Source organism: Hyperolius riggenbachi, chromosome 4 (genome assembly GCF_040937935.1).
Source record: "Hyperolius riggenbachi isolate aHypRig1 chromosome 4, aHypRig1.pri, whole genome shotgun sequence".
NCBI lineage: Eukaryota > Metazoa > Chordata > Amphibia > Anura > Hyperoliidae > Hyperolius > Hyperolius riggenbachi.
The window spans coordinates 462,823,733-462,838,098 of NC_090649.1; the positions used below are offsets into that span (position 1 = coordinate 462,823,733).

General features: G+C 47.0%; 1 protein-coding gene across 4 annotated transcripts in view; it reads left to right on the plus strand.

Annotated features, from left to right (window-relative positions):
- TMEM63A (transmembrane protein 63A) overlaps window positions 1-14,366 on the plus strand; it is a 90,613-nt gene that overhangs the window by 51,902 nt on the left and 24,345 nt on the right. For all 4 annotated transcript variants that reach the window (XM_068232832.1, XM_068232833.1, XM_068232834.1 and 1 more), the window contains 6 exons: window positions 891-1,033; window positions 1,891-1,942; window positions 5,676-5,784; window positions 8,295-8,365; window positions 11,977-12,057; window positions 12,175-12,298. In XM_068232832.1, coding sequence (XP_068088933.1) covers window positions 891-1,033; window positions 1,891-1,942; window positions 5,676-5,784; window positions 8,295-8,365; window positions 11,977-12,057; window positions 12,175-12,298 — 580 coding nt within the window. The remainder of the gene's footprint in view (window positions 1-890; window positions 1,034-1,890; window positions 1,943-5,675; window positions 5,785-8,294; window positions 8,366-11,976; window positions 12,058-12,174; window positions 12,299-14,366) is intronic.

A 14,366-nucleotide genomic window follows, 5' to 3' on the forward strand; every position in this document is an offset into this window, starting at 1 on the left:
ATGGCAGTCTACATATCCTTGTCACTTCAGTTGTCTTTTACAATTCCTAAGCGTTGGCAGTTAAGAGATGAATTTCATGTTACATACGTTAAATCAACAAGATTGTAATATGCAAATTAGAAGAGTCGGAGTCGGTGGAATCCTAAACTGAGGAATCTGAGTCGGTGGATTTTTGTACTGACTCCACAGCCCTGACAGGAACATCAACTTGCAGGCCAGAGACATCGGGAGATAATTCAGCAGAGATGTCCAGCAATAATCATTTTGGCCAAGGAAAATATAGAGTGTGTGCGTAACTATAGCAGGATCCTGCTTTGTGGCCTGCATCTGCCTGCTGCTCAGATTTCTATGGGAGCGGGGCACAGACTCAACTCTGAGCAGATTACAGCCTATGTCAATGAGGTACAGGAAGTCAGTGTCTGGGCTTTTGGCCATGTCATTTAGATGTGATTTCTTTGACATCTGGTGATCAAGGAGCTTCTGGTCCAATAACAAAAAACAAGCCAAGTGTCTAATTGCTGCCCAGGGCTAGGAAAACATTTAAGATTGAGGTTGAGTTTTAAGGGGAGGCATCAAAATGGCAACCATATATTCCTCATGAGGTTGAGGGAACAGACAGGTTTGAGTCTTGTAGAGCAGAACCCTGTCCTTAAGGCCCACCAACAGTACATGTTTTGCAGAAAACCACAAACATTCACAGGTGAGGTAATCAGTGTCTCAGCAGAGCTGATTAACTACCTCTGTGGATTTCCACAAAACATGCACTGTTGGTGGACCTTGAGGACAGAGTTGGGGAACACTAAGAGGAACCTGGTGGTCCTCGAAGCACTGGGCAATATTCCTGTAAGGGGAAATTGGATGAAAACTAACTTGCCGTTCTTCTCCCGTAGTGATGAAGACATCTTTGAGCGGTGTGGTGAGGACGCCTGTCACTACCTGTCCTTTCAACGCCACATCATCTGCTTTCTGGTCGTTGGCAATATCCTCTCTATGTGCGCCATATTGCCGGTCAACTTGTCTGGGTCTTTGCTAGGTAAGGACGTAGTCTGTAGTTAAAGATTTCACCCACTGCATCATTTGTGGAAGATCTTGCTGCTTCCTGATAAAAATAGCTTCAGAAGAGGTGTATTTTGAAGGAGAAATTCATTCTGAGGAAACGGGGAGGGATGTTGAACGATTGGCTCCAAAGTGGTGAGAGAAATGGCTCAGCTCTCAGTTTGGCATATAAAGGGCAGTAAAGGGGCTGTTACACGACACCCATCCGCATGTATAAACAAAACTGTATGGGGTGCTCTTGGGGGCGAAACTGGAATGGCTCCATTGTAGCAATCAAGGGTCAAAACCTTATCTGGTATCACACACCGCGTGGTGTCAAAGGAGCTTTAAGGGGATATTGTATCTTGGTGGTTTTGGTGTGGTAATACGGAGGTCCTTCATAGGGTTAGGTAAAGAAGAGATGGATAACTCGGTTATGCTCATGGTTTATATACCTTGGCCAAATTTGTAAGAAGTGTGCCCTACTAAGAAAAAAATGATTAGGCAAAACTGATTTAATTCAGGTGTGGGCACTTTCCCTTAATTAGAATCCTTGTGTTTCTTTATCCGCCGTAACTGGTTAAGGGCTGGGTTCAAATCTCAGTTCTTCCTGATCAGTAAGCCTATTCAGTAGGAGACATTGGGCAAGACTCCCTAACACTGCTACTGCCTATTGAGCGCATCCTAGTGGCTCTGCAGCTGAAGCGCTTTCAGTCCGCCAGGAGGAAAGCGCAATATAAATGTTCTGTGTCTTGTCTCTAAAGGAAATTCGTAAATAGTGTGTGCTTTTGGAGTGAAGCAAGCATTTACTTACTTATGTAGTTGAATGTCTTTTTTTTTTCTTTTGCTCTTTAGATGAAGATCCTTTAAACTTTGGTCGGACAACAATTGCAAATTTACAGCATGAGTGAGTATTGAATATTTCTATAGCTTTTATTTATGATCACTTTTCTAAGGTGAACTTAAAGAGACACTGAAGTGAAAAACAATTATGATATAATGAATTGGTTGTGTAGTAGAGCTAAGAAATAAAGCATTAGGAGCAGAGACATAAGTCTAATATTTGTTTCCAGTACAGGAAGAGTTAAAGTCCAGTTGTTATCTATGCAAATAGCCATTGAGCTCTGCTACTTTGAAAGTCCTGGAGAGCTCTGACTTCTGATTAGGTTATCTCAGCTGTATTGTGTTTTTCTTTTGTAGAAAACAGTTTAGGACAGGTCAAAAGTTCACTGCCTGTTCTGCAAAAACTTTTAGAATGCTGAGTAATGTGTAAACTGCAAGTATTAAAGAATGATGCAATGTTATAAAAAAAAGCTGTATAATTGAAAATAAAAATATGAGAATATTTTTTTGTGCTACCAATGTTCTAGTAATTATCCGTACTACACAACCAATTCATTATATCATAATTTTTTTTTCGCTTCAGTGTCTCTTTAAAGTCAGTGGGGACTGTCACCTGAAAAAATAAAGTCAGTTACTTACCTAAGGCGAGGGAAGGCTCTGGGTCCTAATGAGCCTTCCCTCGCCTCTCCTGGTGCCTTCGGTGCTGCTCAGGACCCCCCGTTTGAATCCCCCGCCGCAGGGGACTTCGGAAGTCTTCAGGGGCCAAGTGCGGGCGAGGCGGGTGCATACTGCACACACTTGGTTGAGCTTGTGCGTGCGCAGTATGGGAGCATTTGGGCTGCTGAAGACTTCCTGAAGCTTCCCTTCGGCGGCGGAGAGAGCAGCATTTGACCGAATTGATCGAATGCTGCTTCGGGGGATCCTGAACTGCACCGAGGGCACTGGGAGAGGAGAGGAAAGTCTCATTAGGACCCAGAGCCTACCCTCTCCTTTGGTAAGTATCTGATGGTTCCCATTGACTTTAAACTGAACCAGAGGGCAGTGTAACATGAGGCCGCCATTCCTAACTCCCTTTAAGAATCCTGATTGGTTGTTTCGTTTACCCTCTGCCTTTAACCCATTAGGAGCTTGATTTGAGAGAGTGCACTGCTTTTGACCTCAGTCGGCAAATTCGTACTGTAAATTCTTGGAATGCTTTGATGTCTCTCTCTGCTAGCAGATGATAGAGAAACTAAAAGCAGAAATCCTCTTATTGTCTCACACTGCCCCCTAGTGACAAGTGGCCATAAATACACATTACAGCAGCACTAATTAGTAGCAAGGAAATGTAACAAATTAGAAATAGAAAAATGTGCTAAAATAAATTGGCCTGGAGCACTTGCTGAATAAATTGGCTGCTAAAGGGTTAAAGTAGGACCGATTTGGCGAAATCTGATTATCTCGCAGATAGCAAATCCTCTGTTATGCTCCGTACACATGCTAGACCGCAGTCACCATAAAACGATACTCGACAGCGAGTGATTGATGGTGTACAATTCTATGACAGCACAACAATGGTCTTCCGATAGGATTGTTACTGGAAGTGTGAAAATGAGGATCTACAAGTGTGAAATTCGATATACATAAGTATTTAATCGAGTGGATCGATTGATGGTTGTTCAATACACCAGGACAGATCTGTCCACATGGACGATTATTTCTGTCTTTTACAGTCATTGGAACACTTTTTTTTAAAACCATTTTTGGCTGACCCGTGTATCGTTTCCTTTCCGACTATCGCGATCTAGCGTGTGTATAGAGCTTTAGAACAGCAAGAAAAGAGAATCACCAGAATTCAAGACTCTCAACCATCCTCTGTAGCTGAAATGGAACTTGTACTGGAAATACAGATGGCTAATAGGATGCAAATACATTTGAGTTGGATGTTGATGTAGGTTTATAAAGCTTGGAACTGGACCAGCCAAATCACAGGCTACTGCATCATTTGCTGAAATTCCAAGCTGCATACAATTAGCATAATGTTTACGTCAACTTGGAATTTTTTGCATCTGGTTAGCAATTTGTAATTGGAAGAGACCTGAGGCAGGTTGAATGGTCTGAGGAACAGCAGCTCAGGCAGATCATAGTGAAATATCTTCATAACAGTGTTATTTTAATAGGCTTAAAGAGACTCTGAAGCCTCCAAAAAATGAGGTTTCTACTTTAAAAACCTCTTTAACATAATTGTCCCTCCTAGAACGCTGCATCCCCGCGGCTGAAAACTCAATTAATCACCACTAACACCCCGGGCAAAATCCACGACTTTCTTAGTCGTAGATTTAGCTGCCCTAAGGAGGCATAGATTCGGGATGTAGCTCTGCCTCCATGCGCGTCAATGAAGACTGAGAGGGGCGGGGAGAGGCCGCGATCCGCACTGATGGATGCATGTAGAGGCGGAGCTACAGCCCAAAGCTCTGCCTCTTCACGGAAGCGCTCCCTGCAATGTGCCCTGGTGAGTTTGGGGTGATTTATGGAGTTTTAAGCCGCGGGGATGCAGCATTTTAGGAAGGGCAAATATGTTACAGAGGATTTTAAAGTAATGATTTTTTGGAGACTTCAGAGTCTCTTTAAAGCATACCTTCAGTGAGAGGTATATGGAGGCTGCCTTATTTATTTTCTTTTAAGAAATACCAGTTGCCTGGCAGCCCTGCTGATCTCTTTGGCTGCACTAGTGTCTGACTCACACACCTGAAAAAAGCATGTAGCTAACGCAGTCAGACTCCAGTCAGAAACATCTGATCTGCATGCTTGTTCAGGGTATATGGCTTCCAGTACTAGGCTAGGTTCACAGTGGTGCGTTGCGGTGCGACTTTATGGGGGCATGTTAATGCAGAAAGTCGCACTGCTATAGTAAGTCTATGCAACGTTCAAAGTGTATACGTTGCATTGTGATCCATCGCACTACAGTATCCCAATGCAGTGCATCCACCTTCGTGTAATATGAGGGTTTACCTACATTAATAGTATTCCATATCTGTTGACCTTTATTCTACATGGAGGTGGTAAAATTGGCCAGTGATTGGCCAATCAAAATAGGATGTGTGTATGCACCCTTAAGGTGGCCATACACTGGTCGATTTGCCTTCAGATTCGACCAACAGATAGATCCCTCTCTGATCGAATCTGATCAGAGAGGGATCGTATGGCTACCTTTACTGCAAACAGATTGTGAACCGATTTCAGCCTGAAACCGATCACAATCTGTTGTGGTGGTGGTGTTGCTGCCGCCGCTCCCCCCGCCCGCATGCCCGCATACATTACCTGCTCCGCCGGCGTGACTCCAGTCCCCAGGTCATCGCTGCTCAGTCTCCGCTCTGGTCTCCAGGTCCAGCATGCTTTACTTCTTCCTGCCCGGCAGGAAGTTTAAACAGTAGAGCGCCCTCTACTGTTTAAACTTCCTGCCGGGCAGGAGGAACTGAAGCATGCCGGAGACCAGAGCGGACACGGAGCAGCGGTGACCGGGGGTAGTCGCGCCGGCGGAGCAGGTAATGTATAGGGCTCTATTGCGTCGGTCGTCGGGTACTCGAACGCCGCTAGCGACGCGCTCCCTACCCGCGGGCGATCGACGGTAATTTTCCGCACGGAGCAATCGACGGGATCGGACGAAATGGATCGAAATTCGGCGTGTAGCGTGAACGATTGGCAGCAGATTCGATCCCAGTGATCGAATCTGCTGTCGAAATGGCGGCAAATCGGGCCAGTGTATGGCCAGCTTAACTGTGCAAAGGGTTCATTGATTGTGTGTGTTTGTGTTACAGAGACAGCCTCTTATGGCTCCATACGGTCATCGGAGTGGTCTATCTCGGCCTCATAGTGTTCCTCATGCGACATCACACCTCCGCCATCAAATACAAGGACGAGAATACGGTATATATGTAACGGCTGTGACATTTCTCCCACTTCTTTATTCTATGAAACGGATTTCTGACATAAGAAGGAAGCCATATCAATCCCTGCTATGCACTGATGAGGACCAAATGTCCGAAACAAGCTGTCTGCATGTTGGGTTGATGTGGCTCTGTAATATTTTAAGGATACCCGATGTGACATGATGAGATACAGTAGATATGTGTATGTACAGTGCCTAGCACACAAATAACTATGCTGTGTTCCTTTTTTTTTTCTTTCACTGCCTGAAAGAGTTAAAAATCAGGTATGTAAGTGGCTGACTCAGTCCTGACTCAGACAGGCAGTGACTACAGTGTGACCCTAACTGATAAGAAATTCCAACTATAAAACACTTTCCTAGCAGAAAATGGATTCTGAGAGCAAGAAAGAGGTAAAAAGGGGAATTCTTTTCAGTGAGGGTCACACTGTAGTCACTTCCTGTCTGAGTCAGGACTGAGTCAGCCACTTACATACCTGATTTTTAACTTTTTCAGGCAGAGAAAGAAAAAAAGGAACACAGCATAGTTATTTGTGTGCTAGGCACTGTACATCTCGGACATGTCTATCTCGTCATGTCGCGTCACTTCGGGTATCCTTTAAAGCTATAGGTTTGCTATACACCAGCGGTTCTGGATGTAAGCCTGGCTTTCAGGAGCATAAAGAGATAATTTGCATATTCAGTAGTGGTGCATTGTGGGAAACCACAGATGTTCACTTTAAGCTGAATTATTGTACATTCCTTCTGTTTTAAGAAGGCAAACCACACTGAGCATTGTGTTTTTAGTAGGAGGGCTTTTCAGGCTTGTTTAGTCCCCTATACTTTCCTTGTGGTTATGGGTCACCCTGAGCTGCTTGGTCACTGTATAAGAAGGAATAGATGACTCTCTTCTCTAGGCCGGGTACACACCGTGCAATATTCACTTCAGACCCTATTCCCGATCGAGGAAACAATCAGATCTGAAACAATCAGATCGGGCAAAAAACCCAACAAAAAATCTATAGCTTACTGACCGATCCCAAGCTCAGAATCGATCTCTTTCTCAATCAGAAGCAGATCAGACATGCTGGAAATATTGGCTGTCATTCATTGTGTATGTCGACCCATTTTTGATCAATATCCAGTCAGAAAAATGATTGTAAATCAGATAGGACTTATTTTTTTTCAATTGCTTTTGTGTGTACTTGAATATTGATCTGATCACTTGCTCGAATACGATCTGAAGTGAAAATTGCATGGTGTGTACCAGGCTTAAAAGATACCAGAGCTGACACAAATTTTTAAATCGTGGTGAGCAGGCATGTATGTGAAGCAGTCCTCATGCCCACTAGACCCCCCGTTCTCCTCCATCCCACTCTACTGTCAACCTAACAGCCCCCTTCAGCCTCTTCCTGGTCGGGCTGTATTGCACAGGCGCTGACACGGTGGGGCGTGTCCTTGATCCTACGGCTGGGAGAGCCCTGCGCATGATGTCACAACTGACGTTGTGCGCATGCTCAGAGCGATCACGGGCAAGAGATCAAGGATGTGCACCACCGGGTCAGCACCTGCACTCTACAGCCCAACCCGGAAGAGGCTGAGGGGGCTTTTAGGTGAGAATCTAGAGGATCCTACTCATCAGGTCTCCACTCTCTAGACCAGGGCTTCCCAACCCTGTCCTCAACCACCAACAGTGCATGTTTTGTGGAAATCTACAGAGGTAGGTAGGGCTGGTGCAGTTCTGAGCGCTTTTTACATCGCTAGCACTTTGAAAAGCACTTGGCTAATGTATTCGTATGGGATGGTTCACACCAGAGCAATGTGATTCCCCCCCCCCCCCCAAACGCCAACGCGGGTCCTGCAGCATTTCTGATGCTTTTTTAGCCTCAATGTTAAGTATAGGAATGTGGAAAATCGCTCTAAAAAAACTCTAGAACTAGCAATTTTTCAAGCTTTTTTTTTTTTGCAAAAGCTGTACGCTTCCAGGTCAAACTGTACAAAAAATTAAAAATTGCTACACCAAAACGCTTCAAAAATCACTAGGCATAACTAGAAAAGCGCTAGGCACATGCCTGAAATCACTTTGAAATATAGCTTTAAAAAAAGGCTTAGCGCTTGCGATGACGCTGGCACTTTAGGTGTGCACTAACCCTCAATCAGCTCTGCTGAGACACTAATTACCCCACTGTGAATGGTAATTTTTTTTTTTTTTTTTTTTTTTTTTTTTTTGCAAAACATGCACTGTTGGTGGTACTTGAGGACAGAGTTGGGAATCCCTGTGGCCTAGACAGATGCTTAATCACACAAGCATACAAATTAAACAATTGCAGTGCCAAGAAAATGTATAAAGATTGGCCTTTTGAAAATCCCCCTGTTGGTTCTGATATGATGAAGAATATTTTCCCCGTTATAAGGCACTTATTCTATGGCCATACATGATCTGCAGACAAATGATTTTTCTTGTAGGAAAAGTTAAACAAAACGTAACTGACTTCTTTTCACCCCCGTGCAGGTGAGACAGACTCTGTTTGTCACGGGGTTTCCACGCAGCGCTCGGAAGGAGACCATCAGAAAGCACTTTAGGTAAACCACATTTGTAAATCTCTTTTCTCCCATGCATGTGAGGGTGCCTGTGTGCTTCACACATTCTACTGCTTCACTAAAAATGAATGCTGCTATAGGAAAGAATCACTCCAAGTACGTAAAATCTCAGCAATCCATATCATGTGATGTTTGCTTTGATGTGTTAAAGCACAAATTGCTTGAGGTGTAGCATGTTGTTAATACTGAAAGACAATACTTATGAGAAGGAGGCGACATGGCCAGGCTGAGGGCATTACTTATTGGCAGGTGGACATGGCCAGGCTGAGGGCATTACTTATTGGCAGGTGGACATGGCCAGGCTGAAGGCATTACTTATAGGCGGGTGGACAGGGCCAGGCTGCGGGCATTACTTATAGGCAGGTGGACAGGGCCAGGCTGCGGGCATTACTTATAGGCAGGTGGACAGGGCCAGGCAGAGGGCATTACTTATAGGCAGGTGGACAGGGCCAGGCAGAGGGCATTACTTATAGGCAGGTGGACATGGCCAGGCTGAGGGCATTACTTATTGGCAGGTGGACATGGCCAGGCTGAGGGCATTACTTATAGGCAGGTGGACAGGGCCAGGCAGAGGGCATTACTTATAGGCAGGTGGACATGGCCAGGCTGAGGGCATTACTTATTGGCAGGTGGACATGGCCAGGCTGAGGGCATTACTTATAGGCAGGTGGACATGGCCAGGCTGCGGGCATTACTTATTGGCAGGTGGACATGGCCAGGCTGAGGGCATTACTTATAGGCAGGTGGACAGGGCCAGGCTGAGGGCATTACTTATAGGCGGGTGGACAGGGCCAGGCTGCGGGCATTACTTATAGGCAGGTGGACATGGCCAGGCTGAGGGCATTACTTATAGGCAGGTGGACATGGCCAGGCTGAGGGCATTACTTACAGGCGGGTGGACATGGCCAGGCTGCGGGCATTACTTACAGGCAGGTGGACAGGGCCAGGCTGAGGGCATTACTTATAGGCAGGTGGACAGGGCCAGGCTGAGGGCATTACTTATAGGCAGGTGGACATGGCCAGGCTGAGGGCATTACTTATAGGCAGGTGGACATGGCCAGGCTGCGGGCATTACTTACAGGCAGGTGGACATGGCCAGGCAGAGGGCATTACTTACAGGCAGGTGGACATGGCCAGGCTGAGGGCATTACTTATAGGCAGGTGGACATGGCCAGGCTGCGGGCATTACTTACAGGCAGGTGGACATGGCCAGGCAGAGGGCATTACTTACAGGCAGGTGGACATGGCCAGGCAGAGGGCATTACTTACAGGCAGGTGGACAGGGCCAGGCTGCGGGCATTACTTATAGGCAGGTGGACATGGCCAGGCAGAGGGCATTACTTACAGGCAGGTGGACAGGGCCAGGCTGCGGGCATTACTTATAGGCAGGTGGACATGGCCAGGCTGCGGGCATTACTTATAGGCAGGTGGACATGGCCAGGCTGCGGGCATTACTTATAGGCAGGTGGACATGGCCAGGCTGAGGGCATTACTTATAGGCAGGTGGACATGGCCAGGCTGAGGGCATTACTTATAAGCAGGTGGACATGGCCAGGCTGAGGGCATTACTTATAGGCAGGTGGACATGGCCAGGCTGAGGGCATTACTTATAGGCAGGTGGACATGGCCAGGCTGAGGGCATTACTTATAGGCAGGTGGACATGGCCAGGCTGAGGGCATTACTTATAGGTGGGTGGACATGGCCAGGCTGAGGGCATTACTTATAGGTGGGTGGACATGGCCAGGCTGAGGGCATTACTTATAGGCAGGTGGACATGGCCAGGCAGAGGACATTACTTATGGGAGGAGAGGGTACATGGTTAGGCTGTAGAACGTTCTTATGGAGGGTAGGGGGCATGCCAAACTGGGGACAACACTTATGAGGGGACAGGATATGGTCAGGCTGGGTACAATGCTTATGTGGGGGAAGTGACATGGCCTTGCTTGGGACAATACTTAAAGGCCAACATGACCAGCAACTGCTGGCTATCACCCACATGGCCAGCCTCTGCCTCTCCCACCAACATAAACAGCCAGTGCCCCTCCTGCCCACATGATCAGCTACTGCTAGGAAGATGGAGCACACCAGAGCAATGTGACTCTTTCCTAAACGCGGGTCCTGCTGCATTTCTGAGGCGATTTGGCCTCAATGTTAAGTATAGGAAAGTGGAAAATCGCTCTAAAAAACGCTAGAACAGAGTCAGCCTCTGCCCCTCCTGCCCACATGAACAGCCTCTGCCCCTCCTGCCCACATGAACAGCCTCTGCCCCTCCTGCCCACATGAACAGCCTCTGCCCCTCCTGCCCACATGAACAGCGTCTGCCCCTCCCGTCCATATGACCTGCCGCTTCCTGCCCACATGACTTGCCACTGCCGCTTCCTGCCCACATGACCTGCCACTGCCGCTTCCTGCCCACATGACCTGCCACTTTCGCCTCTCACCCACATGGCCAGCCTCTGCCCCTCCCATCCACATGAACAGCCACTTCTCCTCCCGCCCACATTACCAGCAACTGCTGACTCCTACCCACCTTACCAGCCCCTACCGCCTTCCGCCCACATGGTCAGCCTCTGCCCTTCCCATCCACATGACCTGCCACCTCCCGCCCACATGATCTGCCACTGCCGCCTCCCGCACACAGGACCTGCCACTGCCGCCTCTCACCCACAGGACCTGCCACTGCTGCCTCCCAACCACATGACCTGCCACTGCCGCCTCTCACCCACAGGACCTGCCACTGCCGCCTTCCACCCACAGGACCTGCCACTGCTGCCTCCCACCCACATGACCTGCCACTGCCGCCTCTCACCCACAGGACCTGCCACTGCTGCCTCCCGCCCACAGGACCTGCCGCTGCTGCCTCCCGCCCACAGGACCTGCCACTGCCGCCTCCCACCCACAGGACCTGCCACTGCCGCCTCCCACCCACAGGACCTGCCACTGCCGCCTCCCGCCCACAGGACCTGCTACTGCTGCCTCCCACCCACATGACCTGCCGCTGCTGCCTCCCGCCCACATGACCTGCCACTGCCGCCTCCCGCACACAGGACCTGCCACTGCTGCCTCCCAACCACATGACCTGCCACTGCCGCCTCTCACCCACAGGACCTGCCACTGCCGCCTCCCACCCACAGGACCTGCCACTGCTGCCTCCCACCCACAGGACCTGCCACTGCTGCCTCCCACCCACAGGACCTGCCACTGCCGCCTCCCGCCCACATTTCCTGCCCATAGGACCTGCCACTAATGCCCCATGCCCACGGGAACAGTTTATATCCACCTTGATATTTCTAAGTCCTGAATTCTGGGATCTGTTCAGGACCAGTCGATATTTACCAACCATCCAACATATAGCTGTCATTCTGCAGCAGAATCTGCTTCAGCATGTGATTCCTCGTTCCAGAGTGGACATTGTATTGTGTGTGCACAGATTCCAGACATGGCCTGTGTTTATCACCGTGTCATTGCTTGTTTACTGCCTCTGAATTATTATTTTGTACAGCGCCATGGAAGAAAATGGTGCTAAATAAATAACAATCAAAATCCAATATGGAACCAGTACAGTTTGAGAGTTACTCTGTCTGTGTTGCAGTGAGGCCTATCCAACATGCCGAGTGGCGGACATACAGTTGTGCTACGATGTCGCTCAGCTTATCCGGATTAACAAAGAGAGGTAATGTTTACAACACCGCAATACTTCACTAGCGCGGCTGCTGCTACATGAAGTATCTGCTTGAATTTCATTTATAGGGACAATCCATTCTGATATATTGTTGTGTTTTATTTTCAGGAGGAAAGCAGAGAAGAATCTGGCTTATTATCATGATCTATTCACCAAAACTGGGCAGCTTGTTTCAATAAACCCCAAGCCATGCGGTCAGTTCTGCTGCTGCGTGACGCCTGGCTGCGAGCGGGTGAGTGCAGCCATGTTGTTTACTTAACAAGTATCTACATTATAAATTACAATTTGAATTAAACCTTATAAGTTGCCAAGATTTACTAAATCACACATAATAATGTGTGATTTTTCTCACCCCCAGAGTCCGTATTCCATATATGGTCTTGAAATCCTCGACCCTTGTCTGAAATTGGGCCCGGGCAATTTATTTTCTTTCCTAAAGAGAGGTGCAAAGGATGCTGGGGGATTGATGTCAAAACTCCTCCCCCAATGTCCTGACCCCAACCCACACCCACTGTGAAAAGAGATGCAATCTAATCCAGGCAGGCAGACAAAACATCTGAAATAAGAATGATAGCAAACAGACATATTAATGCAGTCTGCAGCTGTTCTGATGTGTCTCCTCTCTCCTACACACTGTGAAAACAGATGTAATCTGATCTAGGCAGGCAGGGGAGGGAGGGGCAGAGGAGGACTCAATGCTGAGTAGTGATGGGAAGTCTGGCTCTTTTCAATTAATCGATTTATTCGATTCAAAGAACCGGATCATGAACCAAATTATTATTATCTTAGTATTTATATAGTGCCAACATCTTACGCAGCGCTGTATAGTATGTATGTATGTATGTATGTGTATATATATATATATATATATATATATATATATATATATATATGTATGTATGTATATATATATGTGTGTATATATATATATATATATATATATATATATATATATATATATATATATATATATATATATATATATATATATATATATATATATATATATACTTGTCACTAACTGTCCCTCAAGGAGCTCACAATCTAATCCCTACCATTGTCATATATCTATATTATGTAGTGTGTGTATTGTAGTCTAGGGCCAATTTAGGGGGCAGCCAATTAACTTATCTGTATGGTTTTGGGATGTGGGAGGAAACTCACACAGACACGGGGGAACATACAAACTCTATGCAGATAGTGCATTTATTTCACTGGGGAGGGTGTGGCTAGCAGTAACTAGTTGCTAGTCACTCCCCTCCCCTGCAAATAGGCCCAGACATTTATTACTCCTCCGCCTAGCTCCTTCTCCTTCAGCTGTGTGTGGAGGCCCTTTTCCACTTGCTGCGTTTTTGCTAAAAACACGAAACGCATGCGTTTGCTGATTCTTAACCACTTTGCAACCAGACCTTGTTTCCCCCTTATGGACCAGAGCCGTTTTGATGTTTTAGCCATGACCCTAGTTAATCAGCAATAACTTTATCCCTACTCATGACACTTAAATGATCTATATACCGTTTTTTTTTTTCAAGACAAACTAAGCTTTTGTATTTGTATTTTGTACTAAGAAAATAGTTGTTTTCTATTCATGTCAATTAGAAAAAAAAGAGGAAAAAATTAAAAATGCATGATTTCTCAGTTTTTATCGGTTCCAGTTTAAAAATAAAAAGTGCTACTGTCATAAAAACCATGCCACTAGTATTATGTCCCCCAGAATAAATAGCCAGATGTGTCCCCAGTATCAGCCCCCCAGGATAGTCAGATATTTCCCCAATATAAGCCCCCCCCAGTATAGTCAGATGTGTCCCCTGCATTTGCCACCCCTAGCATAGATCATCAGATGCGCCCCTAAGAATAGTGCCCCTAATTATATCCAGATGTGCCCCTGGGATCAGCATTCCCCCATTTTAGCCAGATATGCCCCCAGGATTAGCACCGGCCCCCCATCATAGCCAAATGTGCCCCCGGTATTAGATTATCCCCCCCCCCCAGGGTAACCAGATGTGCCTTACTATTAGACACTCCCCCCCCCTCCCCCCAGTTAGCTAGATGTTCCCCAGTGATCTTAACATCCCCCCCTTTTAAATTCCCCCTCCCCCAGGATCGATAGCCAGATGCCCCCCCCCCCCCCCCAATCAGGCAGCCCCCTCCGTGCATAAATAGTTAAAAAAAAAAACCTCCAGCAAGCAACCTCACTCACCTTACCTCATTCCCGCGACTATCCTGAAGCCCGAGCCTCCGATTCCCGCTCTGCAGTCAGCCCCGCTATGCCGAATATCCGGTCCCGGCTTGATGACGTC